The following is a 27,394-nucleotide window of genomic DNA, read 5'->3' as shown; positions in this document are numbered from 1 at the left end:
GCATCTCACACCATGGCTGAGAATCAGGTACGCTTCTTTAGGCCCTGCCCAAAAGGAGTGTTTGGCACCCCTGCTCATAAATGGAGGTGTGCTGCAGCCCCAGTCCAGCTGATTGCATATTCCTGCTGATTAGCTAATTGCTTCCACTTGCCAACAAATCACACTCATTGAATTCACACTGTGATTCTGTGTCACCTGGGGAAAAGGGGCAGGGTGCAGCTATGGGAGGGAAGTTTGTATTTGCCAGGCTGAAAAGGACAAATGCTACTGCAATGAAGCACTCAAATCATCATGCAGTTCATTCTGCTGTTCATATTGAACCAAGAACAACATCCTGGGGAGGAAGGGAGCAAAATTTCCCTCTGACTAATGCTGCTGGATTGTGCAGGGCTGTGGGGAAACTGCCAGCCAGAAAAACCATCAGGAGGGGAAAGGAAATGGTAAGGGAATCTAATTATCCATCTGCAAAGACAGATGCTAGTCCCGACACAGGGCCCAGCCCTGGGCAGACTGATGTGGGCAGTGACGTTTGCAGACTTTTTATGATGGGGCTGGGAAATGGGCTCCTGGGGGGCCCCTGTGGGAGAGCAGATGGTCCAGCACACATCACAGTGAGTTGGGGCAGACTGGAAGGCACACAGCTGCTTTCTCCAGGAGCACTGGCCTGTGCTGGGCTCCGAGGGACGGCACTTCACAGCCAGGTACAGCTGTGGGGTGTGGAGATGGAGGTGGAGCTGTGCTGGTGCAAAGGGAGGAGGGTGAGTGCGTGGCTCCCTCTCAGCAGGCTCATCTTGGTCAAGTGGGCTGGGGCTGCAAGCCCAGGGGTGAGGGTGGGAAGGAAGGTGAAGGTCCCTGTGTGCCTCTGCTGTCTCAAGGTGCACAAGGACTCTGCTTCATGTTACTGAGTGTGCAGAGGCAGCTTGACAGCAGGGAGGGAGGGTGTGTGGCTGGAGTGTGGGGGTCTGAGTCCTTCATGGGGGACCTGCAGGAGACCCCCTAGGAAGGAGAAGGTGCCTTTACCTCCTTATTCTGCACAGCTTTTTGGGGTTATTGCTCACACAGTCTGAGGCCAGTTTTTCTCTCCTTGGGTGCCTCCCAGAACTGAAAGTTGCTGTAGAGAGCTGCCTTTTCCCCCTTCATTAATGGAATTAAAAATTATTTGGTGAGCTGAATGGGCTTATTTTCCTCTCTTGTGGGCATCAGCTACTCCTGAAGTTATGTTAATTGTAGGTGGAAGATAGAGGTTGGGAATTCTCCCAAGACAGTTAGCTTTCAATTCTTCCAATAAGGTTTTTGGAAGCCTGCTGGGAGGACAGCAGGGTTAAGAAAGATATCCTTGCAGACCTGGGAGTATCCATGAGATGGATGAACTGGGAATGAATCAGGAGAATTTCTGCTTGAGTGGAGCACTTTTGTTGTGCACTACTTTGCTCTCCATGGCCTGTGCTCAGTGTGCTGTTTGCAGGTGTGGTGCCCCAGCCTGGACTGTCTTCCCCTGTGATGCCCTTGGATTAGCTCCTGCTGGACCAGGTGTAGGTGTCTCGCAATGCTCCTCTCCGGTTCGGGATTCAGCCTCTTTGGTAGACAGGCCTGATCCTGCATCCCTTACTCACGTGAGCAGTCGTCTCTATTTCAAAGGGACTACTCGGTGAGTAAGGATGGCAGGATTGGGACCACTACCTGTAACTTAAACTGCACCTTCTGTAGGGTCTTGTCCCCAACCTTTTCCTATTCATGTATGTTAACATGCACCAAGAACTTCCAGAACTGATGTTCTTGTCATTTGGATGGAGAACCTGAGAGCTAGAAGCAGTGCCTTTCCATTGCAGAGGATAAATCACCATTATTTTCCATCCTCTTTCACCAAACCGCTCTCAGCCCAGCCAGCTTCTGTGCCCCAGAGGAATGTGTACCTGTTTGTCTCCCAAACACTGTTCCTGGCTTCCTAGGCTGGCAGGCTCTGCTCTGCCTCTCCCTGGTTTTCCCAGCTGTAGCTTTGAGATGAGAGGCCAGGTATCTATTTAAGACTGATCTGTGCTGCAGCACTGGAGCATAAATCGGAAGGAGAGATGAGCAGCAGTAGTGCCGAGACTGCCGCAGACCTTCTTGCACCACCTGGTTTCTCCTTCTGTCCTGACAGGCTAAATTTGGAAACCTCTGTCCTGTCCTTTCGAATATGTTCGAAATCGGAGGACGCGGCGAGGGTGGCAGGTTTGATGTCCGTGTGGCCCTGGCCAGGGAAGCCGCCGGGGCTCTCCCCGCTCGGACACGGCCCTTGCGTGCGCCGGCTTCTCCCTCGCGCGGAGCGCTCCGGTACCGCACGGCGGCTCCTCCCGCTCCAGCAGCGGCCGAGGGCGGCTGGAAGAGACCCGGGCAGCGACCGGGGGCTGCTGGAAGAGACCCGGGCAGCGACCGAGGGCGGCTGGAACAGACCTGGGCAGCGACCGGGGGGCTGCTGGAAGAGAACCAGCCAGCTCCACGTCTGCCCAGTTTGTTTTATCTTGCAGATTATCCTAAATGAGGAGCTGGGTGTGAGAAGCTCTGTGAACTCGCTCCAGAGCAAGTCACGAGTTTAAACAAGCAGGAGGCAAATTACGGTCGTCGCTCCTTTTTAAGAGCTGGAAGTGGAGGCATGGCATGAGTCACACAGTGCTTCTTGGGAAGCACGAGGCACTTCAAGAGGAAGCAGGGAGCATAAATACCTTTGAAATAGAATTTGATACATTTCTGGAGGGATTATGTGCCAAAGCAGCAGTGATCCTTGAGCGGAAATTAAAAGTTTGACCTGTGGAATAGGTAAAAGATGAGATCTGGCTGCTGTGCAGATTGTGCTTGTGGCACTGAACATACAGAGGATTAATCCTGTGCTTTGGGATTTCTGCATTTCTTGTCTGTTATCTTGCTTTTTCCCGAGCATTACAGGATGAAGAGTCAGGGCTCTGATGCTCCCAGAAGCCACTTAGATAGTGCCTTGCTTGCAAGTTTGAGGTTAAATTATTCATCAGAGTTTAGATCAGCAAGGCTTTTTCCCTTGGATCAGGTCAGCAGGAGCCTCAGGGTGAGTGTGCAGCTCTGCTGGTGATGGAGCACCAGAGTTCAGACCTTGTGATACCCGTGAGATTCATCTGTCTGAAGTCAGCACTGATGTTCATTATAGTGGGAGAGGAGACAGCAGGAGAAGGTGGTAACTGAGCCCTGGAGGTTCCCAGCTATGCACCTGCATGGAGGGATATTGGCTGTTCCTCATCCTCCGTTGCCCTGGTCCAAGCTGAGAATGGGTTTGCTGCCTGCTGCTGCTCCTGTTCAGCTTGAGCAAACAGCTTCTCTGGAACTGCCCTTCCCTTTGTCCTAGGAAACAGCCAGAAAGAAAATTTCCCTTCTGTGGGGAATACTGAAAATAGCTTAGTTGCTTCAGAGGAAGAAACACAAATGCTGTTATTACGTGACTGTGCTGACCCTGCCAAGCCATGGATATGCAGTTTCACCACTCTTCCATGCAGCCAGGCTGGCTGGGTGCATCCCTGGTGGGACCCTGTTGCCTGGCTCTGTGCTGCTCAGGAGCGTTTGTCTGGATCAGGCTGAAGATTTTTCCTTCCATGACACGCTCCTGGTTGTTCACCAAGGATGGAGCCTGAGCACTGCAGTCCCTAAGCCACAGCATCTCTGCCAGGAAACAGCTCCCCTGCAGGTGGAGGACTTCTCTGCTGTCACAGTTTGACAAAGAGCTGGTCTGTGAGGTGGGAAGGATTCGGTGCACCCCAGGTCTGCGTTGCCCTTGCTGACTGCTTGGCACTGCTTGACACTCAGAAACCTGGATCGTGCAGCCAGTTTGACTCCCGAGCTGCTGCTGCAAGCAGCACCTGCCTGGAGAGGAGCTTAGAGGTGCCATTGGAAGAAAACACTTTGGATTTGCTCTAGGTCTTGGAAATGCCAAGTATTTCCCTTTTGAGCTCTGCTGCAGGCTTCACCAGATGTTCTCTGTTTTTCTTCTTTTAAGGATGGTGTACATCAGATTTCTTGTTGGAGGAGCAGGCCAGGAATTACACTGGGCATTTCTAAGGGCTGTATGGAAAGAGAGTTGTGATCAGAAAAGACAGGGGCAAAACAAGATTGGCTTGGCTTGTCTTTGGAAGTTTGGACACAGATCAGCCTGAGCCAACAGCTCTGGGTGTGTCATGCAGCACATCTGAGGGACACAAACGAGTCTGTCATTTATGGTTTGGTGACTCTGAGGATGCCAGATGAGCATCTCTCCTGTCTCTAGGAGGAACAGGAGAGGCTGAGGCCAGCTGACTATGCTTCAGCATTTCGGGAGCCACAGTGTTGGCCATTCAGTCTTAAGATGATCTCTGTAGCCAAGACCTACTGTTCTGTTTCTTTTCCTGATCTGTTCTCTGAGTTGTCAAGCATGGCCTTCTGACGGGAATTCCTCCCTGGCTGCCAGTCCTGAGGGTATGTGTGATGTGTGAGAGCTCAAGGCACTCTGAGACAGTCGTTCCTTGTTTCTCTCTGCACTGTCAGCACAGCTCCTGGGCCATGAACAACACTGTGGTTTTGTCGCAACCAAATAGTTGTCAACTTCATCTGTGATCCCAGCCCAAAAGAATGTTTTGATTTGGTGCAGTGGGCTCGTGGGGACATAGCATGTCTCCATGTGCCTTTGGAAGATGCTTGTGGTTGGTGGCCATGTGGCCTGTGGTACTCAGACAAGAGTTTTCCAAGCCATGAGAATTCATCGGAGTTGGAGAGTGTTTGCTTGCAGCTATTGTGGTTTATGATGTGGGAGGACTGGTGAAACATCCTGTTATCTTAAGAAGGTTTGGATGCATCTTGGGTGTGCCACAAGCCATTGCTCCTTTTGCCCAGTGCAGGCAGCATGGTGCTGTCACGACTGCTCCTCAGTCGTGCACCAGTTGCAGACCCTGGTGGGAGAGGGCCCCAGACCTGGAAAGCAAGGATTAGGTGAATCTAGGAGGAAGAAGAGATGTCATGAGCATGGCCTGACCTATCACTGAGCAGGGAGACCAATGCTGGGCTGTCAGCTCCCTGGGGACTGGAGCAATGCAGCAGAGGGAGGGCAGAGCTGCCAAACAGGCACGTGTTCTGAGCAGTGGCAGTTCCTGCCACACCTGTGTCTCAGTCTAGGCCTTCTGCTTGACTGCTACACGCAGAAACAACTGGGAACAAAACTCAGTGGGTGTAATTAAGGATGCTGCTGGCAGAGTAGGGAGGTTTGGAGAAGGGTTTCACGCATGTGGTATGACAGCTGTTGTATGGCAGGGGTTTTCCTGCTCTGAGTGTTTCCCAGTTCTCCTCCACTTATTTTTATCAGCCTTTAGGACCTTGTGCCTTTGACTTCTGACATCACCCTCCGTGAGCTTATAGGGCAGCACGCAGGTAAAACATTGGGGGTTTTTCCTCTCTTCTTTTATTTGCACACACACAGCTGCTCCCAGACTTCACGCCACTAGACCTTATAGTGACTAAGTGCCTTGTAAAAGAACCTGGTGTCAGCCAGACTTGGGGTACATGGTGGAGGCCCTGGGTTGTGGCCCAAGGTGACCAGGGCAGGCCTTGCTGGTCTGGCACTCTGTGGAGTCACTGCTGGAGTCCCGCAGATCCCAGAGAAGCAGCAGGAGCTATGGCTGAGAGCGAGGCAGTATGGCTGCAGCCTGTGTCCTTCCCACTGGTGAGCAGAGAGCTGCTCAGGAACCCGTGAGGCAAGGGACAGGTTCCTCCAGCACCACCAGTGCTGTCATCTCCTGTCACTTCATTATACATGCTGTGGTATTGTCACTTTATTATACATGCTGTGGTATTAACCCCCCCCCAGTTTCCAGAATGGTGTGATTATATGAAATTAGGAGCTTTTGTCTGTTTAAAATATATTCCTGTTCAGTTTCTATGGCTGCACAGAAAAGCTGGAAGGCATATTTTATAGAAAGGTTCAGAACCCAGAGTTGAGATTTGAATAACTTTTTTAGTGTGCTGGACTGTTGGGTTGGGTTCATCTCCTTAATGAACACATAGATGCTTCCTTATTCTGAAACATCTTCAGAGCTTGAATGGTTGCTGTAGGATCCAGAATGAATCTGCTGCTATTCCAGTTGGATTCAGAGATGAGGCTGCAATAGAGCCTGGACTACGTGGGGACAGAGCCACGTCAACCAGGACTGCGATCTGGGGGTTATATTTGAACCCTGCTTTTTAGGGGCTTTGTGGACCCTTGAGACCGTCACCCACACAGCCACAAGCAGCACTTTTTTGCTGAGAGCAAGTTTCCTCCAGCAAACCTTTGTCTCGGCTGCATCAGGCAGGGTATGTAAGAAATCCTCCAGTGAATAGGCCCATCTGTCACGCGGAGTCACACTGATGGCAGGGACAGCATCCGGTACGTGCACAGCCTCTCCGCGGGACACTGGCGGGCGAGAGACATCGCCTCTGGCCTGCGGCCGCGGTGGCCTTTGTCCTGTCCTCGCTGGCAGGCTCCTCCCGCGGCACAGGCGGAGGCAGGAAATCCCGGGCAGCTGCCTGGGAGCCTCCTCGCCTCTCCTCGGCTCTCCTCCTCGCCTCGCCTCGGCACCGAGGCGAGCCGAGCCAGCCCTGCGTGTGTGTGCACGCGTAGGCGGGGGGGCTGCCGCATGGATTTAGCGAAGGCTGGGAGGGAACACATGGGTTGGGGTTTTTTCCCTTGGCCCGCCGTGGCTGTCCGTCCGTCCTGCCAGCCGCGGTTATGGATTCGATCATTATTCAGGAGCGGTTAGTGGAGCGGCTGCTGTCTCCCCGGACGCAGGCACAGCGAAGCCACCCGGGCAAGCTGAAGGTACAGGGTGTATTTATAGCGCTGCGCGAGCCGGGGAGCAGCGGGGACAGGAGGGGGGAGGATGGTGCCCGAGAAGACGCGCGCAGCGCAGGATGAGACCTCTGAGGAGCAGAGGAGCGGGAAGACGCCGGTAAGGGAGGGACGGCGGGCGCAGAGAGGAGGGGAGCAGCCCCGCGGGCGCGGTGGGCAGCTGGGAGATGCGCGGCGCTTTTGTGCGGTTATTGGATGCGGTGATTCCTGTCTGAATGGCGTGTGCGTGCGTGGGGGGGGCCCAGGGCAGGAGTCAGCGCTATGTATGCCCACACGCAGTCCGATTTGTGGTAATTAACGCTGTGCTAATGCTGTGCTTTGCTGGCCGAGTTCCTTCTCTTCAGCAAATGCTGGTGGCCGAGTGGTTTTGCCGATTCTCCTGTGCTCAGCCCCAGGCCCGAGGAGCAGATGTCCGTGGCAGATGCCTCGGGGGCTGTTTGTGTTACGAATTTATGCAGCTTTCTGCAATGAAAGGAAGCAAATGGTCTGCCTCTCCTCCAGGGCTGGGCTGTGCTGGTCGGTGCAGACGCGGATGTGGCAGCCGTGCCTGGCCGGAGGGAAGGGCTGGAGGAAGGGCTGCCTGGGGGGGAGCTGGGTGGCTTGTGCTGAAGGCTGTGACACCGACCGGGCCCCTTCCCCCTGAAGAGGCACAGGCACCAGGGTCCTAGCACAGCTCCGTCATTTCTGGGGCTTGCTGCAGACCCTGACACGGATTATTCTTCAAATTTGCTGTGGTCCCATAATGTTTAATTTTAGCCCTTTTGAATATACCCAGCAAGGCCCCTTTTATCCCCAGGCTGAATGAAGTCACGTGAGATCTGGGTTGGTTTAAACAGCACATCCACCAGAGATGAGAGGAGGGAATTGGGAAGGACAGGAGTGATGGAGGCTGTGCTCTGCCTTGGAGATGCAGACAACCCTGTGAACATCTCAGTACAAGATAGCTTTTCTGTGCAACACATCCTGCGTGTTTGTACACCCCCAACACGAACAGGGCTTGAGCCCACCCAGGGCTTTGTTGCTTGGCTTGAATTCCCAGGGAGAGCACTGGCTGCCAGGGGAGCCCTGGCCACCTCAGCTGGGTATTGGAAGATTGGAGGATGTGAGGATGTGACATGTTGCTGTAATGTCTGGTGAACCAGCAAGTGTGTGCCAAGGGAGAGTACGGGTGTGTTTTTCTTGGCCTGGGGCGCTTTGGTTTGTGACAGGGTCCCAAAGATTGGCCACAGCTCTTAGTGGCCTCTGTGGTGGTGTGTGGGGCACGTTCCCAGGCACGTGGTTGTGGGATGCCAGGGGGAACAAAGGCAGCAGCATGGAGCAGACAGTGGGAGAGGGGCTTCTTGTCCCAGAGTGCTGCTGCCTTGGCTGGCTGAGGCCCTTTCCTGACAGCTGGAGCTGGAAGGGAAGCGCAGTGCAGGAACCAGCTGTCCTGGCTTTTGTCAGCTTGATGGGACCTGGCTTGTGAGGGTCAAGAGCATGAGGAGGGGGCTGTGATGTATTTAGGAACTCCCACCATCCAAGCCTCTTGTCTAATTAATGATTTTAGCTTTTCATAACCCAGAAAGCCCCCTGTCTCTGTCAGTAGCCCTCTCAGGCCTCTCTACCCCATGCATAGTTGCTCTGCAGGCAGTACCTGGAGGTGGTGAGTGGTGTAGAGCTTTGAGCAAGCCACACAACAGGCTCAGGAGGCTATTTGGGCTCCTTAAGTGCCATGTTGATGTTGTCATGCTGGCAGAGGTGGTGGTACCTGCCTGTCATAATGCCTGAATATGACTGGGATAGGAGCACACACTGAGTGTGTCAAAGTGAAGGTGAAGAACCACAAGTCAAGGCAGGTGTAGAGACCACACTGCTGTTCCTGACAGAGGGCTGTTATAAGAAGGGGATCTTTCCTCACAACTCGCCTTGCATCTCTTGCCTTCACCCTTGACACGGCTCTGCAGTGTGTCCAGGGCTGGTCAGAGGGAGACATGGCTGGGGACAGGGTTTTCCCCTCACAGATCTGGCTTCCTCCCATAGTGAGAGAAGCTCTTCTGTTGGTATTGCACCCAGCACTGACCTTCCTTTCTATAAGGGAAATGACTGCATGAGTCATGGGTAAAGGGCACCAGCTGGGATTTGCTCATTTTGAATATTGTGATTCCACAGAGCTATGGGGAGGCAACCAGAGCTACAGCAAATCCATGCTCTCTTGGTTGGGCTGAACAGAAATGAGAGATCAGGTTCAGCCAGTTACACCTGGCAGAAGTGGAGTTGCACCAGAGCACAGCTCCCCAGTGTCTCCATTGTCAGCCCTTAGTCATCTAGGTTAAAAACCAAGCAAAACAAGAGAAACACACCCCAAGCCTCAGCCATGGTTTCATTAGCACATTGCTAATACTGTTTCACATGTCAGGTCAGTGAAGAGGGCAGTGATCATTGTCTTTCCAAAGTCTGGTAAAGATCAGGGCAGCAGAAGTACAAAAGGGAAGCATGCTGTATATTTGTGGTGCTTGCTGGGAAACACTGGACCTTTTACTGTGAGGAGCTGGCTGTTACGTGTCCACTTTGGCTGTGCTCATGGATGTGTTTTACCAGGAAGTGAAGCAGCTGGGAGACAGCTTTGGTACTGAGACAGAGGCTGGAAGCAGCCTTTTCTTCCTTGTTTTTGTGACCTTGCCATTATCACGTTTCTCACTCTGCTTTGCACACCTCATTTGCCCTTTACTGAGCCCTCTGGGTGGCAGTTTGTGGTGTCCCCCAGGCAGGCATTGCTTTGCTGCATGCAGCTCGTCAGAGCTGCCATCACTCATCACCCGGGGTCTCGCTGCTGCTCGCTGCACTGCTGCTCAGGATGTCACTGCCTTTTAGATCAGTCATTACAGCTGCCAGGGGAGCACTTTGGGCACTCTCTAATTCTCCCCATTTCTCTAATTTCGTTTTCTCTGTCTTTTCCTGCCTTTTTGGACTGTGGGGTGGTGAAACAACATTGCTTCAGCTATGGAAGGTGAGCGAGATCAGAACCCACAATCACTCAGGGCTAAAATGACCAATTTTCAGACCCAAACCAAACCTCAAAGGCTGGAAGGTACTGACAGTGCTAAATGACAGAGTCCTTGGACCACAATAGCCATCAGCCACATCTGTTCCATCTCAGTCGGCAGCTCCAGAGCAGCCATAAATTGGGAGGAGGAGACTCTGTCTTCCCTGCTCAGTGTCCCCAGTGGAACTTTGCAGTCTGTCAGACTGAGGATGCCCAGGGATTCTCTCACATGGACATGCAGCTGTAGAGAGCTGCTTGGGAGTGACATTGCCCATCTGCACTGTGGAAATAGGTGCAAGTTAGCATTGCCCTGAGCTCAGCACCCTGGATCATATTTTGTATTTCTTTGAGTGTGTGGCCCAGGAATGGAGATAGTTAAACTTATGATCTGAGGTGTTCCCTGCTGTGCCTGGAGATTGGGTAAGGACAGTCATGTGCTTGAAGGCATCCACAGAATAGGAGCTAGGGCCAGTTTTGAGGAACTCCTAGCTCTGTGGATGTGTCTGTGGTGTGAATCCCAGTGGTATGATTATATTCAGTGAGTTGAAATGCAGAGTCTATCATGTCTCTAGCTCAGGCATTTGTGAATGGCTTAGTATGCTTGTGCAGAGTATGTGCCATGCTTGTGAGGTGCCTGTGGATTTTGTGCTGTGAGGGAGCACTCAGTGACAAGGGGCTCTGTCTGGAGTGGTTGGGTCATGGGTGACACTCCAGTAATATTAAAAGTAATACCATCACCAAAATTATCTTAGTTCTGTTATCAATATTTCCACATCCTTCCACTTCCCATGCTCCTTGAACTTTGGTCTCTTCAGAAATAACACAAGAGATTACTCAGGATTTCCTCTTATTCAGCCAGGAGTGGCTGTGACACAGCAAGAAATAATCCCCTCTCAGGTCAAGCAGAAGCTGAGCCACTGTACCTTCCTCTAGACATGGCTCAGGACTGTGCAAGCCTGGGGGTGCTAACTACAGAGCTCTCCATCATGTAGCACACGTGCCTCTGGAGGGAGGGATGTAAAAATGACCTGGGGAGAGGTGGCATTTGGTGACACTGCTGTGAAGGGAGCCTGTGACTGTGCAGATGAAGCAGAGTTAGGAAGGCTGTCTATCAGCAGCCTGGTTGTGCTCTCTGGTGGGAATGGTGGGATGTGCTTTTTCCCTTGTGCTCTCTGTGCTGGGAAGCTGCTGGGAGAGCAGCCAAGCAGGCTGTGGCTGGGACATGTCCCTTTGTGCTCACCTGTGGGAAGGGCCAAGTCCCTGAGCCCAGAGGAGGTGTGTGCCTTGCCCTGCACTGCTGCCAGGACAGGGACCCGCCTCTCCTCCAGCCCTTGGCTCTGCCCCAGGGGCTTTTTGAGTCCCACTCCCTGTCACTGTGTGAGGCTCAGGCAGAAGGGGTGGCACACTCTGACCTGCTGCCATGCACCTCTGCCCCGCAGGACCATGAGAAGCAGTACGTGGGCTTTGCCACTCTGCCCAACCAGGTGCACCGGAAATCCGTGAAGAAGGGCTTCGACTTCACCCTGATGGTTGCAGGTGAGACTGCCTGTGGATGGAGGTGGCTGGGCCTCACGGTGGGTATGTGGAGGGAACCAGATCTCCTCACTTTCCTTAGGTGCTCCCATAGAGCCTGGATCCTCCCCTCACTCTGTTCTGGTCCTTGTCTCAGGCCTTGCTTTGCTCCCCAGCCTGTGGCAGTTACCCCAGGAGGAACAGGCCCCTCCTGACCCCCCATAACCCACTCGAGCAAGCTTTCTCCAACAGTGACTGCTCTGGGTGGTGAAGGCAGGGCTGAAGAGGGAGCGAGGGAAAGGAAGGAGAGGAAGAATGGGGGAGCTGGGAGATCACATTTTTACAAGGATTGAGACATCTTGCAGCAAAAGTCTTTCCACTGCTGGAAAAATGTAGTGCAAATAAACAGCTCCTGACAGCTTGTCTCTCTTGCTTCCTCTGGCTCAGGATTCAAAGCCTTGTTCAAAGTTTCATTTGTAAGTCAATTAGTGGGTCATGTTGCTTCCTTATTCATCCTCCCCTTTGCGCTCTGTCAATTAGGAGAGTCGGGTCTGGGCAAATCCACGCTGGTGAATAGCCTGTTCCTGACAGACCTCTACAAAGACAGAAAGCTCCTCAATGCAGAGGGTAAGTTGAGGCAAAGTGGGATGAATGGGGCTGTCCTAAGGACTAGCAATTTGGTTCCTTGCTTCAGCAGCAGCTACAAGCTTGGCTGGATCCCAGCCCTGTTGTTTGGCTCTGCTCTCCTTTGTATCTGCTAAGGCACTAGAACTGAGCAAAAACGGTTTGGCTGTAGGGCTCTTCTGTCCTTTGAAGGGAAGATGAAGCTGCAGAGCAGCACTAGTCCTTTGGAATGAGATACTGAGATTTGTCTTTTGTTCTTGGATGCTGGAGTATGGTAGGGATTCCCCTTCCGCAGTGACTGGACAAAATGTTCAGAACAGCTGGGCTACAGGCACTTCAGAGGTCTGTGTATCTTGGAGTCTGTCTGCCTGCTGCTGGCCCCTGCAGTACCACCCCCTTGAGGCTCCCTAGAGCATGATCTGGGGTTTTTGAAACCTGTGTTACTCCCCTGTGTTCAGTGGTAAAAGGGAGCTGGCTTGTCATGGGTGTAATGGGGATCCCCAGTGTTACTGCCTGGCTTTAACTCTCATGCTCCTGTTCAAAGAGAGGATCAACCAGACAGTGGAGATCATCAAGCACACAGTGGACATTGAAGAGAAGGGTGTCAAGCTGAAGCTGACCATAGTGGACACACCAGGCTTTGGAGATGCTGTTAACAACACTGAGTGGTGAGCAGGGCACAGCTGCCTCCCTTTTAGTCCTTGACCTCACAGTCATTGGGAGACAGGAGACACTACTGATGATTTCGTTTTGATTGAATTGCCCTTCCCAGCTGGAAGCCCATCACTGACTACATTGACCAGCAGTTTGAGCAGTATTTCCGTGATGAGAGTGGCCTGAACCGGAAGAACATCCAGGACAACCGAGTGCATTGCTGCCTCTACTTCATCTCTCCCTTTGGGCACGGGTGAGAGCCCAGACTCCAGGCCTGGAGGGTGACTCAGTCCAGAGGGAAGACCCCTGTGCCTCAGGATTGCCCTGTAGCAGTTTGTACATTGCCAGGGCTGATTGCACAGGAGAGGAGCTGTCTGGATGTTCTCCCTCTGCTAAGCATCACAGCACTCCCTTCCCCTCGCTGGCAGGACAGACTGCCTGAACAGACACAGCAGATCTCCCTCAGGCCTTACAGCCTGATTTAAAAATCAGGAGAAATAATGCCATGCAGACTTGTATGTTCCTATCTAGCTAAGTTGGACTGATATGTAGGAAAGGGAGTTTTAAGCTGCCTTCAGTCCCTGCCCTTGCTGGCTCATGTGTCAGCCTAGCCTGGAGCAGCTGAAGGGGCTGTGTTGGCTGCCTGTGGTACAGGACAGCTGGAGGGAGACCCCAGGCTGTGACTTGGGCAGTATTTGGCCTGCAAGGGAGCAAATACCCAGCCAGTGTCTGTATGAGACACTGAGCAGCTAAAATTGGAGGGAGCTTTCCTGGAGGTGCAGCCCTGGCTGAGGGCTCTCCCAGTGCTGCTGCAGGCTCTTGTGACAGTGCTGTCCTTTTCCCTTAGTGCTGGGTGGGTGAGAGAGGCTGGAGGGGGAGCTGCCCAGTGTGTCTTTGCTAACAGTGTCCCTCACCCCTGCTGCAGGCTGAGGCCTGTGGATGTTGAGTTCATGAAGGCTCTGCATGAGAAGGTCAACATTGTGCCCTTGATTGCCAAAGCCGACTGCCTGATCCCCTCTGAGATCCGGAAGCTGAAAGAGAGGGTGAGATGCTCCTTCTGTACAGGGTTATACCTGAAGTAGTGGCAGGGATGAGCTGAGGAGGGAGGGCAGATAGACATATATGTATTTATGTGTCTGTACAGCATGTTTGTGTGTGTATATATACACACAGTATCTGCACATACAGCTGCAGCCGTGCTCTGCTCTCAGCAGAGAGGCTGACTGTAGAAGAAACATCAAATCCTTTTGCCATCTTTAGGCTATAGCAAACCATGGTAGCACAAATAGAATAAACCCAGCATTTCTGTATTGTTCACTTTTACATCTTTTTGTCTTGCATGGACATAGATCCGGGAAGAGATAGACAAATTTGGCATTAAAGTGTATCAGTTTCCAGAGTGTGACTCTGATGAAGATGAGGAGTTCAAGCAGCAAGACAGAGAGCTGAAGGTAAGGAATCTGCTCAGCAGGGTGGGGGGAATCAGGCTCATGGGTATGTGGTCAGTCCAGAAGGAGCCAGAGCTGCCCTACTTGTGCTGAAGGCCTGTGCTACTGCTACCCAGGGTACAGCTCATGTGGCAGGTGGCCTGGAGAAGGTGCTGATGTTTTTGCTGGTGCCATGAAGTCAAGTGTGGCATGAACTCATGGCCCTTCTGCTCTCCCTCCAGGCAGTGTCAGTCTTTCCTCCATCTGTCCCAGCCTGTGTGTTTAAGAGGAAAGCTGGGTTGTACAGCAGTTCTGAGCACCTATTTCTGGGTGATGCCATCAGCAAGGCAGAGAGATTTGTGAGTGATTAGGCACCACTGTGACACATTAGTTCCATTGGGGGGACACAACATGATCATACAGGCATATCTGGAGGCCCCAGCAGCCCAGTCCTCACTGCCTCCCAAGCCTGTGTGTACACGCAGTACGGCCTTGTTTCCCCTGTCACATGGGGCAATGGGCTTTGACTCCCTTCTGAGCAGAGAGGAGCACAGTCTGTGCATTCCTGCTGTTGGCATACATTGTCCCACTTGCTTGGTGTCCCAGCCTCTTTGCTCTGGCTTTCTTGTAGATCTTCCCCTTAATGAAGGGATGCAGGCACCTGCAGAGACACAGCTTCCCTCAGGACAGCTGAGCTTAGGCTGGGAATGAGGCTGCCTGTAAATCCCAGTGTTTTAGGCTTTTCTCTGCAGCTGGGTTGTGCACCCTACTCTGTGGCACCTGTGGATGTCCCTGTGCATTTCCTACCAGCACCTTCCTCCTGCTGTTCTGCTGTGCCTGAGCTTGGCCCCTGGAGAAGGGATCCATGGGCAGCCGGGGCTGAGCTGGGCTCAGCGGTGCCTCTCGTTCCAGGAGAGCGCCCCCTTTGCCGTCATCGGCAGCAACACCGTGGTGGAGGCGAAAGGCCAGCGGGTCCGGGGACGGCTCTACCCCTGGGGCATTGTGGAAGGTAAGCATGGAGCCTGGGAGCACTGGGAGGAGGGGCAGGCAGGGACGGGGCAAGGACAGACAGGCATTTCCAACAGGGATGGCAGGGGAGAGCTGGGATTGTCTGTGTCACCTTTGGGACATGGTAGGGGACAAGGTAGGGCAGAGACAGAGGCACTGGGACTGGCTCGGGAGGTCTGTGTTACTGGGAGTATATCAATAACCCTCCCATTGCAGACTGAGGAAGAGAGGCTCCAGTGTGAATGGATGAGTGCCTAAGCTTTAATGTGCACCAGGACATGGCTTCTTATTAAGCAGGGCAGGCTGGGCATTGCCTGTTTATTTTCTGGGGAGAAGCTGTTGCTTTCAGCCAAACAATGGGAAACCCTCATGCACTCCCTTCTCTGCTGCTGCTCCTGTAAGTGCAGTGGGCTGGGCTGAAGGCTGTGCTGATGCAGTGTTTGTCTCCAACTTTCTTCCCTTCTAAAGGGAGAAATTTCATAAAGCCCTTAGGCAGAATAACCCTGGAATGGGTTTTGCTGCTGTTGCTGATTTGCCCTTGCTGGTTTGTTGCTTTAAGACCTTGCAGCTTTAGATCCCGAAAGCTTCATGGGCTGGTGCTGGCTGCTTGAGCTGCTCAGCTGTTGGCTCTGCTCCCTCAATGGCTCCAGAGGGGGATGTGCCTGTTAGGATGCTGGCATTTGGCAGTAGGATCAACTTTGTGAACGCCTGTGCCTAATACAGCTGGTTTTCCCCAGCCCTGAAGAGGCAAATGGAGATCATCACAGCAGCACACAGTGCTTCCCACAGCGTTGTCTGGAGTCAGGCTCCCCATGGCAACAGCAGCTCTTTCAGCTCTCCATTGCCTGCTCTTGGCTTTGGCCCTCAGGGGCTGATTTTGTCTACAGGGGCCTTTTGATAAGTCCTAAATTCTGATCAGACAAGCAATTTACCTCCAGCACCAGCTGTGCTCACTGTGGTTATAACAGTGACATCCCATTACGTGGGATCCCCTCTCAGGCCTCTGCTGTATGTGCTTAATAAATCCTTTTACACAGAAAAGGGCCTGGGAACACAGTGCCTTCAGCAGGCTGGCCTCCGGGTGAGAAGTGCAGAGCACCATTGGAAGGAGCCCTGGGGTGGGCCTTTAGTCCAGTCTGTGTGTCCAGGAGCTGAGAAGGGGCTCTCTGGAGAGGCCTGGTGAGATGTGATATCCAAGCACTCTCCCGTTGTTGCTTCCACAGTGGAAAACCAGGCACACTGTGACTTCGTGAAGCTGCGGAACATGCTGATCCGGACACACATGCACGACCTGAAGGACGTCACTTGCGACGTCCACTACGAGAACTACCGAGCTCAGTGCATCCAGCAAATGACCAGGTGGGTCCCCACCTCTCTTGGGAAGGGTCTGTCACCCTCTGTAGAGCTGGGGTTGCTCTCACCAACAGCTCATTGGTCAGGAGGCTGTGGATCTGCTGGGGATTTGCTGGGCTGCAGCCTCCAGGAATGGCACAGGGAACTAAAATAGGAAATCCAAGCACGTTTCCCACAGCCTGAACTCAAGGCAGGAATGCTTCTGAAAATCCACATTCCTGTCTGAGGATTCCCCATGCAGATATAAAGAAATAGGCTTGAAGATTCTTTTGAAGAGCAGTGGATTAAATACATCCAGCCAAATAAAATGGGACAAACCATCTCTCTGGTGAGGGATAGCTGTGTGCATTGCTGAACAGGAATGCATTCTGTGGTCTGTAGTTATGTCTAAATAATAGCATGACCCTTGGGATGCTGCTGTTTCTCAGACAACAGGGCCCAGGCAATTAGTAAGACAACACAGTTTCAGAGATTTCTCTGCATTGTCTTCCCTTTGCATTTGATGCTCTGTGGTTTTAGTCAGAATGATCAGAAAACAGAAGAGAGAACACTCACAGGCTTCTCATTGAGACCTCTACTTTTCCTTCTCCCTTCCATGACTGATATACTGGTGAAAAAATTTGTGTTTAAGTAGGTCTTGGCTCCTCTGTTGTGAACCATTCCCTGCACTTCCTGCCAGCCCTGGCTGGGGAGCTCTGTGCTGCCACGTTGCAGAGCAGAATGGCTGTGCTTCAGCAAGGAGCAGTCCTGCATGTGTGCCAGCGTGCAGGTTGGCACATTCTCCTGACACGCAGTGTATCCCTGTACTTTTGCATAGCAGACAAGCCTGTTTTTTTCAGCAGCAAGTATATGGAGTCCCAAAATAACTATGCTAAATGCTAGAGCTGGGTGAACAGTGTCACAGCTGCTATTTAGTTAGGCTGTGTGTCTATTAAAAGTAGAGCACAGTGAAAAAGTGGTTGCTACGCCTAGAGGAAGCTTCAGTTTGGTACCGTTTTCATGCCATGATTAGTTCCTTGCCAGTGAACAAGTTTCATAAAAGCAGCATAGGGCCAGTTCTAGGGAGTGGTTTTGGTAGGAGATCCTAAGCTCCAAGGCTGGAATTGTCTCAATAATGAGCTAATGGTGACTCCAAGTGGTGAACACGTGCAAGTGGCATCGTGAAGTTCCAATTTCAGCCCAGACTTCTTTGGCTACTACCATTCCCTCCTCATGTACTGAGAGCTCCTGTCTTTTGAAATAAAATAATCTCCTTCCTGTGTCCCCTACCTGCAGTCATGGGCACCCCAGCCCTAAGAGCAGTGCTGCTGTGCTGTGCCTGTCTCATGCCTCCCACCTGCTGAACAGGAGGTCTCATTCTCCATCCAAGTGCATGCCACAGCTCTGGACTGGATTGCCCTATGACCCCTGCACTTGGTTGGGTGTGTGATGCTGCATTGCTGGTGGCTCTACCATGGGGAGTGACAGTCATTATGTAGTGACACCAAAGCCAGCCATCCTGGACCATGAGTGACTGCTCTTCCCCCTTCTCTCCATCTCTCTAGCAAGCTGACTCAGGACAACAGGATAGAAAGCCCCATTCCTATCCTGCCTCTCCCAACACCAGACACTGAGACAGAGAAGCTGATTAAGATGAAGGATGAGGAGGTGAGTACCATTTCTGCCTGTGCCTCCTGGACGTTGGAGTTGGAATCCCAGGATTTTCTCCAGGGTTGCCCCATAGAGGGTCCTGAGGCTTCCCACTCCTGTGGGCTCCTGGGGCGGAGGACAGAGTTGAAAGCTGTGGCTTCCTCTGTCAGGGAAACACAGCTCCCTTCCACCCCAGACACAGGTGCCTCTGTGCTCAGGCAGGAGTTAATACTCCCTGAGGGATCCCCTTGTCAGCCCCGGGGGGCTGCCAAGCATGGATCCACCGCTCCCTTTCTGACTCTCTCTTCTGTGTCTCCTGCAGTTACGGCGGATGCAAGAGATGCTGCAGAAGATGCAGCAGCAGATGCAGGATCAGTGAGAGGCAGGTACCTGGAGGGCAGAGGGGATCCCCCAGTGACCATCTGAGACCTGGCAAGAGCTGTGAACATTTAGAAAAGGTTTCCTATTGTATAGAGACTTGTGGGCAAGAGCTGCACCCGCACCCTCTAATTTATTAGCAGCAGTGCTGGCTTTTCGACCAGCTGGATTGTGGAGGAGGCTGTTCACTTAACAGTTTACTGATGTGTATTTCTTTTTTAATAATTATTCTTCTTTTCCTTTTTTTTTTCTTTTTTTTTTTTTTTTTTTTTTTTTAAGAAACTAGCCTGGGACATCTCTAAGGCATCCTAAAAAAATAAGAAAAGAAAAAGATCCCCTTTCCTATGTATACTAATCTCTTGTTTGGGAATGCTCTGGTATTTAAAGTCCTGGTTTCTCTGGTGTACAAACTTAGAGTATCTGTGTCAATGCACGTAAGTGTTTACTCCCAACTAAGGTGCTGTGCCCCTGTCCCTGTTCCCCTTGTCTGGGGTCAGCACAAGGATTGTAAAGGCAGCCATACCCTCCTGTGAGTTTGACCTGCACTGCTTGGGCTTCTCAGCCTGAGGACAGTGCTGGCTCAGAGAACTGGGGCGTGGGGTTCCTCTGTGCACTGACCTGCTCAGGAGTCCTGATGATTGCCTGGTATCTTGTCCAGGTTTTTATGGATTTTTTGTTTAGTTGGTTGGTTTTGTTCTTCCTGTCAAGAAAACTCCAGGATGTTTGCACTGAACAGCAAGAGACTGAGTGCCTGAGGCTGGTTACAAGAAAACTCTTCTCAGTTACATCTTTCTGGCAGAGAGGTTGAGTTGTTGACTGTTGCCTGCAAGGAGGTGATGGGAGTGAGCACTTTCCCTGCCATGGTTTCCTCCCACAGCAGGCTGGAGGCATTGGTAGAGGAACCCTAAGGCCTGCAGTAGCTGGGTGAGGGTGTTTCATGGTTTAGCTCTGGTCATCACCTGCAGTGTGTCTTCAGTGTCTGCCCTGAAAAGCACTTTGGCATCCAGAGCACTTGCCAAGACTGCTTTGGAGGGGGTAGAAACCCTAGGGCTGAAATCCAACCCAAAATGCAGACCTGCCCCCTGCCCCCAGGCTTTGCAGTCCCATGAGCACATTGCTGGCTCCAAGCTTCTCCTGGGGGAAGAGGCAGTTTTTGTAGGCTTGTATCAGAGATCTGCAGGCAGTCTGTGTGGGCAGGTGTTGGGTCAGCCTGGCAGGTGCAGGACTGCCATTGAGTGGGGCTGAGCACAGCCCAGCAGGCTTGGCTCTTGCTCCCCTGCCTTTCTCCCGGGCACTCAGCCCTTCTCCCCCTCCTTATTCCTTGGCTCTTCCTGCCCTAGTGCTGGGAAGGCTGGTGGGTCTGCTGGTCAGAGATAAAAGCACTCTTTGGGCAGCAGCTCCTGTCCTGTTCTTGCTTCCTGCAGTATTTTTAACTTGAGTCCAGCCAGAGCAGAGCCCTGGAGTGTGATGTGCCTGACAGGGCAGGGCTCGCCAGCAACACTGCCATGCTCACAGGAGTCTGGGCTGTTGGAGGGAGAGACACTTGGCTCTTCCCTCTGACTCCAGGGAGTGCAGACATGGGCTGGGCCCTTCTGCTCCTTGGCTGACTCCTCTGCCCCCTTTCCCTTTTTGTATCTGTTCCTCCATCTCTGGATCTCCCCAGTAGATCTCCCTGGGTAGGAAGCACAGTGTTGGCCAGGAATAGCCAGGCCCTAGATTCTGTTACTAGGCACTGCATTTGTCTGATTCCTCCCTGGGACATTAGAGTCCCTGTCAGGGTTTGTCCAGGTGGTGAGTAGGTTGGCTGGTTCCAGTTATTCACTGTACAGAGCCTCTGCTTAGCCAGTGCATGGGCTGTAGGGGCAGGGGAGAGACCCTGGCACCGTGTGGAAGGATGGAAGCCCTTGGACAAAACTGTGCAAGCTGGGCAAGAGCAGTGTTCAACAATATTCAGGGGTTTTTTTCTTTTTCATGCTCCCCTATTTTGGGTTCATAAGTGACAGTGCCATCCTAGGCGAGCAGAAGGATTCAGCTTGACTTCAGTAACATGAAGGACCAAGGCACCTGAGAGGAAGTGTAACCTTTCTTTGCATGATGTGCTTACTTGAGCAGTGGAGTAGCCTGAAACAGGAGCTTCCTCCAGGTTTTCCAAAAAGGTGGACAGCTGAGTTCTCAGCTTTGTCTGTGCTAACATAAAAGGAAACATCTTGAAGTACCTGTCCCCTCTTTTCTTACCCTAATCTTGGTGAGGAGATGTTCTGTTGCAAATGAGCCTTGTCCACTGGAGATTTTCCTCTTTCAAATGGATTCATTCCTAGAAGACAAAGGAGACCTTTTCCCTTTAGCATGGACATAGAGCAGCTGACACCTTTCATGCTGGGCTGTGCACCTTTCATGGGGTGCTGTGTGCTGGTGAAAGCACAGGGCACACTGGTCCCAGGCAGGGCTGCTGAGGGTGGATCTGCCCATCCCTCCACCTGGGGAAGTCTCCATCAGCTCAGTGCACATGCCTCCTCCATCAAGTCAAGGGTCACAGGCCTGTCCTCTACAGAGAGCTGAAGATGGCAAAGATGGTTCAAGCTGCCTTTAGGAAAAACCATGCAGGAGTGAGGCACCAGAGATGGCTTCCACAGGGGAGTGGTGGTACCACTGAAATCATGTCTCTGTAGGATGTTCCTGGCCTGAGTGCCAGAATTTAGGGACTGCTTGGAAGGGATTAGAGACTGATTTTGGGGGACATCAGGGGTTCAGATTCTGACCTGGAAGGTAGAATCTGTTTATTTAAGGAGTGTGTTGTACTGTGGCATCAATTCTCACAGTAAGTGGAGAAGAGACTCCTGAACACAAGGAGCTTAGCCATGTGGCTCTGGCAGTGAGAAGTGTGGATAGGAAAGTAATTTAACACCTCCCCTCACACAACCCTCCACAGGCTCACATACAATCCCTGCACCCCCTGGCACATTCCCATGCCTCTGCCAAGCTTTGCCCTGCTGAGTGAGTGGCTGCAGGGATGGTGTCCCACTCCACAGCTATCCCAGGCTGCAGCTGGGGCTGTTGGTACATCTTGGCCCCTGTGCCTGACAGGATGGATCCATGGCATGAACTCCTTGTGTGCCACTGCTGTGCTGGTCCTGCCTGTGCAGTCCTTGCTGCCTCCTTGCATGCCTCCCCTCAAAGGAGGGGCTCCCACTCGTCGTGCTCTGCAATGGCATTCCCTGCTCTTCCTCACAAACTCTGCTGTGCTTTAATGCTGGCTTGCTCCTGCCATGCACCTTTCTCACCCCCTGCTCCATTCCTAGGCTCTGTGTTTCCTGTCCATCTGTTGGGTTATTATAATTATATATTTTTTTGTAAATTTCTGTTTGAACATTTTGTCATTGTGAACAAAGAAAATGAAACCTTTTAAACATATCCATTTTATTAAATGATTATTGTTATTATTATTATTAATGTTTACTACCTGAATTGATCAGTGAAATAAATACATTCAAAAATCCAACCTCTTTCTGTTTAATTTTCAGCCCCCTTGAGCAGCATTGGTGATACATTATTTGTAGGAGAGAGCAAAACTGATTTTGTTTCTCCTTTTATCTAATTCAGTCAGAGCAGGTTTCAGGCAGGTTTCCTGCATGGGGTTTCTGGCTTGTTTATTCCAGAAGCTAGCAGGATGATCTCGAAGGTTCTTCTACATCCAAGCTTCCCCTAGGAGTGGTATCTAAATCATCAGTGGTCAGCTGGGCTGGATCCAGTCCCAGGAAATCCAGTTTGTAAGTAGCCAGGAGAGCACTGCCAAGCCTATGCTGCATGCAGAGCCTCAGTGGATCTGGCTCTAGATCAGCTCCATGCTACACCTGGCCTGAACACCTGCCTGTGAATAAACATTGCACTGGACACATGAGATGAGGTAAAGTTTGCTGAACAAACTTACCCTGCTGTAGTTGAGCTGCTCCCAAGTGGAAAGCAGGCCCTGCAGGAAAAACTGGGTTAGTTTGTTAGCCTATCTTTCCCACTCTGCCTGGCCACCACTGTGAAACAACTGGAATTATCTGCTCCAATTTTGTAGAAATTTAAAGTTTACTTGCTTTCTTCAGAGCATAAAAAATTTCCCTTGGTTAGGGCCACATTCAGCAATTTTTTGTCCCCTGAGTTCTCTCACCATGAGCACATTCAGGACATTCATAATTTCTGGTCTCTAGGATGTCCACAGTACAATGTAACAGAGTTGAGTTCAATGGGGTGACAGTTCCATAATGTGATTCTGGTGGCCTTAGGCTAAGGAGTGTAGTGTATGCCTGGCCAGGCTGATGCAGAGAAGTGTCTGTGAAGATGTGATGGCCATGAGAAGTTGTGATTCTGCCTGAATGTAGTTTTGATCTTTGGACTTACCTGTTGAAGTATTTGTGTAATGCAGCTTCTAAAAAAAGCATGTGGTCAGTCTTTCTCAGGAACTGCACTTGTCAAGGGCTGTTGGCCATTTGAAGAATATTTCTCTGGAAAGACGGATGGACTGGAAGATCATGTCTATCAGCAGATCTTTCACTAATAAGTAGTAGATTTGTGTCACTGCTTCAAGGGAAACCTGAGGGTCAGCACCCAGAAAGTGCTAGGTGTCACCACTCTGCCAGGTTTTCCTGATGAGATGGGAAACCAAAGGTCACAGTGCTGAGGGAGTATGGTACCAACCAGTAACATCACCTTCCAGTCTGAAGTGCATTTTGAGTTACTGTGCCATGGAGACTTTGTAACATTCCTGTTGAGCTGAGCCTGTGGGCCCAGAATCACAATTCTCAGTACTGGCAGCATCTTGCAGCAAACGTGTTCTTGTGAGCAGTGTCAGCTCCCAATTCTTGGAAGACTTTGCTCAATGAAGCCTCAGCTTCCGGTGACATGCAGCACACTTGCAGGAAGGCCTCAAGTGGGAGGTGTCCCTGGGATGAGCCTGACCCTTATCTTGGCAGCCAGCTGCAAGGGGATTATCCGGGAGCAGAGCTATGCACACACTCTTGCACTGGCTGGACTGCCTCGAGACCTTTCTCTTGGGGTGTAAAGCCAGCAAGAAAACAAGGATTGAACTACTCTGGTAAGTCAATAATGCTACCTTCTACTCTTTTTTAAATTTTTATTTAATTGATTGACAATTACAATTTGTCAAGCACAGAAAAATGCTGCCTTGTTTGCAGGTATGTGTAGTTGTTCTCCTGGAGAACTTACAGCTGCTGCTGTTCAACAGTGGCGTGAATGAGCCTGTAACATAAAAAAAGCTCCTTGACCCATGTTGCCCAGCACAGGTGATTTATTCACCTGCTGGAGCAATGTATGGCATGAAAAACTCCACTGGCCTCCATCCTCAGTGGTCAGCATCCTCTCTGCAGCCAAATACTATTAATTATTTCTTTTCAAGTCTGGAAAGGCTATTTTTTACTCGTGGTAACAGTAAATTTATTTCTGAATCTCCTGTTGCAGTTGGCATGAACGAAGCTTTGCTTACAGATGTTATCCAGAACTATGATAAGACATGAGGAAGTTCATATTCTAGTTTTTGATTCCTTGACAGAAATTTTCTTGGCTACCCTGATAATGCATCTCCAGTAATGCTGAAAACACAAGCAGCTCTTGTGCACTTCTGAGGACTAGTGAAAATGTATATGATGGCTGCAGCTAAGCCTTCCAGTAGCCATGTATTCCTATCTCTCCTCAAATCCAGTGTTGCAAGACCATGACAATTCCTTCACCTCTAATGAGAGACCAGAATTTGCTCTCTTTTAACTCTTGTTCTTCTCACAGGTCTTGCGTTGTCAGTGGAGGACACCAAATTCACCCAACTTTAGAAGCTCATCCTCAGAACAAAACAACAAAAGACCTTGGCTGTGGTGTCAGTCCTGGAGTGTGTGGTGTCTGGTCTCCGCCTTATCCAATCTCACCAGGGAAGTGTTTGCAGGTGAAAATGAACAGTGGAATTCTCTTGTCTCTCCTTGGCTTCCTCCCACTTGTGGCACCCATATGCCCTGTGCCATGCAAGTGCACCACCACCATTACTGACTGCTCACTGCAAAACCTGACTGTAGAAAACCTGCCCACCGCGTTCCGTCCCTCGGCTGAAGTCATCCACCTCGGTTCCAACAGGCTCACCTCTATTCCCAATGGGCTCTTTGACAACCTGAGGAGCCTCCAGGTGGTCTACCTGCAGGGCAACCCTTGGGAATGCACCTGTGACATCCTCTACTTGCGCTCCTGGCTGCAGTGGCAGCAGAACCGGAGCCTGTACCGGGATGTGAGGTGCAGCTCCCCGGAGCACCTGCAGGGCCGCATCATCGCCTACCTGACAGAAGATGAGATCGTCTCCACATGCCAGCACTGGTACTGCAGCCTGGCTCTCCTCTCTCAGCTCTCTCTCTTCATCCTCCTTTTCCTCCAGGGCATCTTGGTTATCCTCATCATTGTGTACCTGCAGAAATTTCGGAGAATGACAGCTGAAGCCCGGAGCACCACCCGAGAACTAGACCAGCAGGTAGACCCTTGGGTATCTTCTTCAATAAACCCCTCCAACAATAATTAACATCACGAGACAGAAGACCCTCCTCCCTTTGGGGGACGCTGTGCCAAAGTCCTGTAGTTTGTGATACGCAGAGGGGACAATTTAGTACAGCATCTAATCCTGACTGCAGTCTGAAGCAGGACTTGAACTGATCAGACTTTTGCTGTGTTTCTAAATAATCAATCTTGGGTTTTTTCAATGCTTTAATTTCTTTAGCATGATCTTAACTGCTTGTCTGAGCTGGAAGTGGTTCTGTAGACTAAGGAAGTCATAAACTACAGTGACCAGAACTGACTCAAACAGCTCATAGGGGCTCCAGTGCTCGATCCCTGCCCTCCTACAGTATTCCAGCCATATCCCCCAGGATGCTTCTGGTTGTGCTGGGTCAGGTGAGGACAGAGGTGGGCAGCAGACTGTTTGAGTACTGAGCTAGGACAATGGAGAAATACAGTTTCCTTCTGCTACCACAGACAGCATCAAGAGCTTTGGACTGGGGATTTAGTCTTCTCCTGTCTTGGTTTCCCAAGTAAAAGGGAAAGGAAATATCTTCTTGCTTGATGCATCTTTTCCAATGTTCTTCTAGGGGAGGGAGGGCATGTCTAGAAGCCCACCCATTTTACCTTATCTGCATTCCTTTAAGTCTACTTTAGTTTTAATACTGACTTAAGTGAGCGAGACTGGGGCCCTGAATCTTTATGACAAATTCATCCTGAAGGCAAGAATTGTTTGACTGTGCCTGTATGGCACCTGGCACAAGAGATCTGATCTTGAGAGACTCAAAACTACAAACCCCACTGATGTGTCTACTGCTGTTTATGGTGTCCCTTAATTATTTTTGAAATAAAGCAAAATTTAAATAAAATTATGCACAATTATATAAATGTCTTATTTTTCTATTCTGCACTGTGTATTTTGCATGCTGTTGTGCTCCCTGAGACTGTTCCTCACCCTCAGACTTTGTGCTAAGTAAAACAAATCCTGAGGGCAGGTGGAGAAATTGCTGGAGTGCACCGTAGGGTTAAACTTTGGCAGCTGCTGGCTTCTACCATGGGCCAGGAGAAACTGGGAGTTTCTTCCTAAGCCACTTCGTGGCTGCTTGTTTTGTGATGCAGCTGGAATGGGGAGGGCATTTGGTGGGGCCAGCAGGCTGTGGGGGGACCAGCAGTGAACAACCTGCGCCCTTCAGCCCCCAGCCCAAGTCACGGGGTCCCTTCCCCACTCAGCTCACACACGAATGCAGCTCGGCCACCAAAGAGCTCTGCCCAGGGGCTGCTGGCAGCGGTGGGGACGGGGCAGCTGGTGGCAGGGGATGGGGCAGGCGGGGACAGTGACCAGACAGGCGGGGGAAGGTGATGGGACATGGGACAGGTGAGGGCAGTAACAGAGCAGTGACGGGACACGGGAGGGCAGTGAGCAAACAGGGACAGTGGTGGGACACAGGACAGGTAAGGACGGTGGTGGGACACGGGGCAGGGAGGGCAGTGAGCGAACAGGGACAGCGGTGGGACACGGGACAGGTAAGGACAGCAGTGGGACGCGGGGCAGGGAGGGCAGTGAGCGAACAGGGACAGCGGTGGGACCCGGGGCAGTGACAGAGCACCGCCAGGCGACGCTGCCCCGCGGCCGCCGAGCGCCCCCTAGCGGCCCGCTGACCGCCGCCCCAGGCCGCTGAGGGAGCCCGTGAGGGGGGAAGGAGCTGAAGGAGCCGGTCCGGGCACTCCGGGGCCACCTGAGGGGAAGAAGAGAGTCCTGGGGCTTCTCTGCCTCAGGCTGCTTCACCTCGGCTCAGCTCAGCCCAGGGGGCCGCGCTAGCTCCAAACGCACCAGGTGTTGCAAGGAAAAGCCCCAGGTGCTCGGGGCGGCGGTGCCGATGGAGCTGAGGCGGGAAGATGGAGGCCTGTGGGTCCCCTCACGGGCAGCGCGCAGGTGGGGTCGATGGCTGAGAAGGACGTGCCCCATGCTGTGTGTGCCGGAGCCAGCCTGACTGAGGTGAGTAACATGGGGCTCTGCCTTGGGGTCTCCTTCTGCCATTTCCTTGCTGTGCCCCGTGTCCCTCCAGCACTAGCCCCTGTGGCATTGGCCTGACTGGATGTGGCAGCAAGGCGCCCAAGGAAATGCGGTCCGGTTCAGATTTATTTTTTCTTCTGGGGACTGCACCTCTTGCACCAATATCCTCTGCAATATCACTATGAGTATGACCTCCAAGGAGGCACACAGGACTATTAAGGAGCCTTCTCTGTGGAGAGGTCCAAATTGGTGTGCCATGAGGCCCTGTGAGGGGACCCACAGGCCTCCATCTTCCTGCCTCAGCTCCATCGGCACCGCTGCCCCTGGGGCTTCACTGCAACACCTGGTGCTTTTGGGATTGCGGATTTTTAGCTGAATTTACCCGGGTTAGA

At 51.8% G+C, this 27,394-nt stretch overlaps 2 protein-coding genes across 4 annotated transcripts; both read left to right on the top strand.

The window, feature by feature from the left end:
- SEPTIN5 (septin 5) lies at positions 1–21,959 on the top strand. 3 transcript variants are annotated; one of them, XM_041410432.1, is made up of 11 exons: positions 1–27; positions 11,315–11,411; positions 11,928–12,014; positions 12,556–12,679; positions 12,784–12,918; positions 13,591–13,708; positions 14,015–14,116; positions 15,005–15,101; positions 16,324–16,459; positions 17,998–18,100; positions 18,405–21,959. In XM_041410432.1, the coding sequence occupies exons 1-11, from the start codon at positions 13–15 to the stop codon at positions 18,459–18,461; spliced, it is 1,071 nt and encodes a 356-aa protein (XP_041266366.1). In that variant the 5' UTR covers positions 1–12; the 3' UTR covers positions 18,462–21,959. The 3 variants fall into 3 exon arrangements, with proteins under 3 accessions (XP_041266366.1, XP_041266364.1, XP_041266365.1); XM_041410430.1 differs by lacking the exon at positions 1–27 and adding an exon at positions 6,322–6,823; XM_041410431.1 differs by lacking the exon at positions 1–27 and adding an exon at positions 6,817–6,953.
- Positions 21,960–22,101: 142 nt separating this feature from the next.
- Positions 22,102–25,857, top strand: GP1BB (glycoprotein Ib platelet subunit beta). Its single transcript, XM_041410438.1, has 2 exons — positions 22,102–23,540; positions 24,245–25,857. The coding sequence occupies exons 1-2, from the start codon at positions 23,452–23,454 to the stop codon at positions 25,014–25,016; spliced, it is 861 nt and encodes a 286-aa protein (XP_041266372.1). The 5' UTR covers positions 22,102–23,451; the 3' UTR covers positions 25,017–25,857.
- The last annotated feature ends 1,537 nt before the right edge of the window (positions 25,858–27,394 follow it).

The sequence above is a fragment of the Onychostruthus taczanowskii genome, unplaced genomic scaffold (genome assembly GCF_017590055.1).
Source record: "Onychostruthus taczanowskii isolate IOZ18803 unplaced genomic scaffold, ASM1759005v1 scaffold32, whole genome shotgun sequence".
NCBI lineage: Eukaryota > Metazoa > Chordata > Aves > Passeriformes > Passeridae > Onychostruthus > Onychostruthus taczanowskii.
This window is presented reverse-complemented; position numbering and strand designations above follow the sequence as displayed.

Bases quoted from the DNA above. Each gene is read 5' to 3' on its own strand.
- SEPTIN5 (XM_041410430.1), top strand. From the start codon at position 6,734: ATGGATTCGATCATTATTCAGGAGCGGTTAGTGGAGCGGCTGCTGTCT. The intron at 14,117-15,004 runs GTAAGGAATCTG...CTCTCGTTCCAG, and splicing joins AGCAAGACAGAGAGCTGAAG to GAGAGCGCCCCCTTTGCCGT. The intron at 15,102-16,323 runs GTAAGCATGGAG...TTGCTTCCACAG, and splicing joins CCCCTGGGGCATTGTGGAAG to TGGAAAACCAGGCACACTGT.
- GP1BB (XM_041410438.1), top strand. From the start codon at position 23,452: ATGCACACACTCTTGCACTGGCTGGACTGCCTCGAGACCTTTCTCTTG. The intron at 23,541-24,244 runs GTAAGTCAATAA...TTCTTCTCACAG, and splicing joins ACAAGGATTGAACTACTCTG to GTCTTGCGTTGTCAGTGGAG.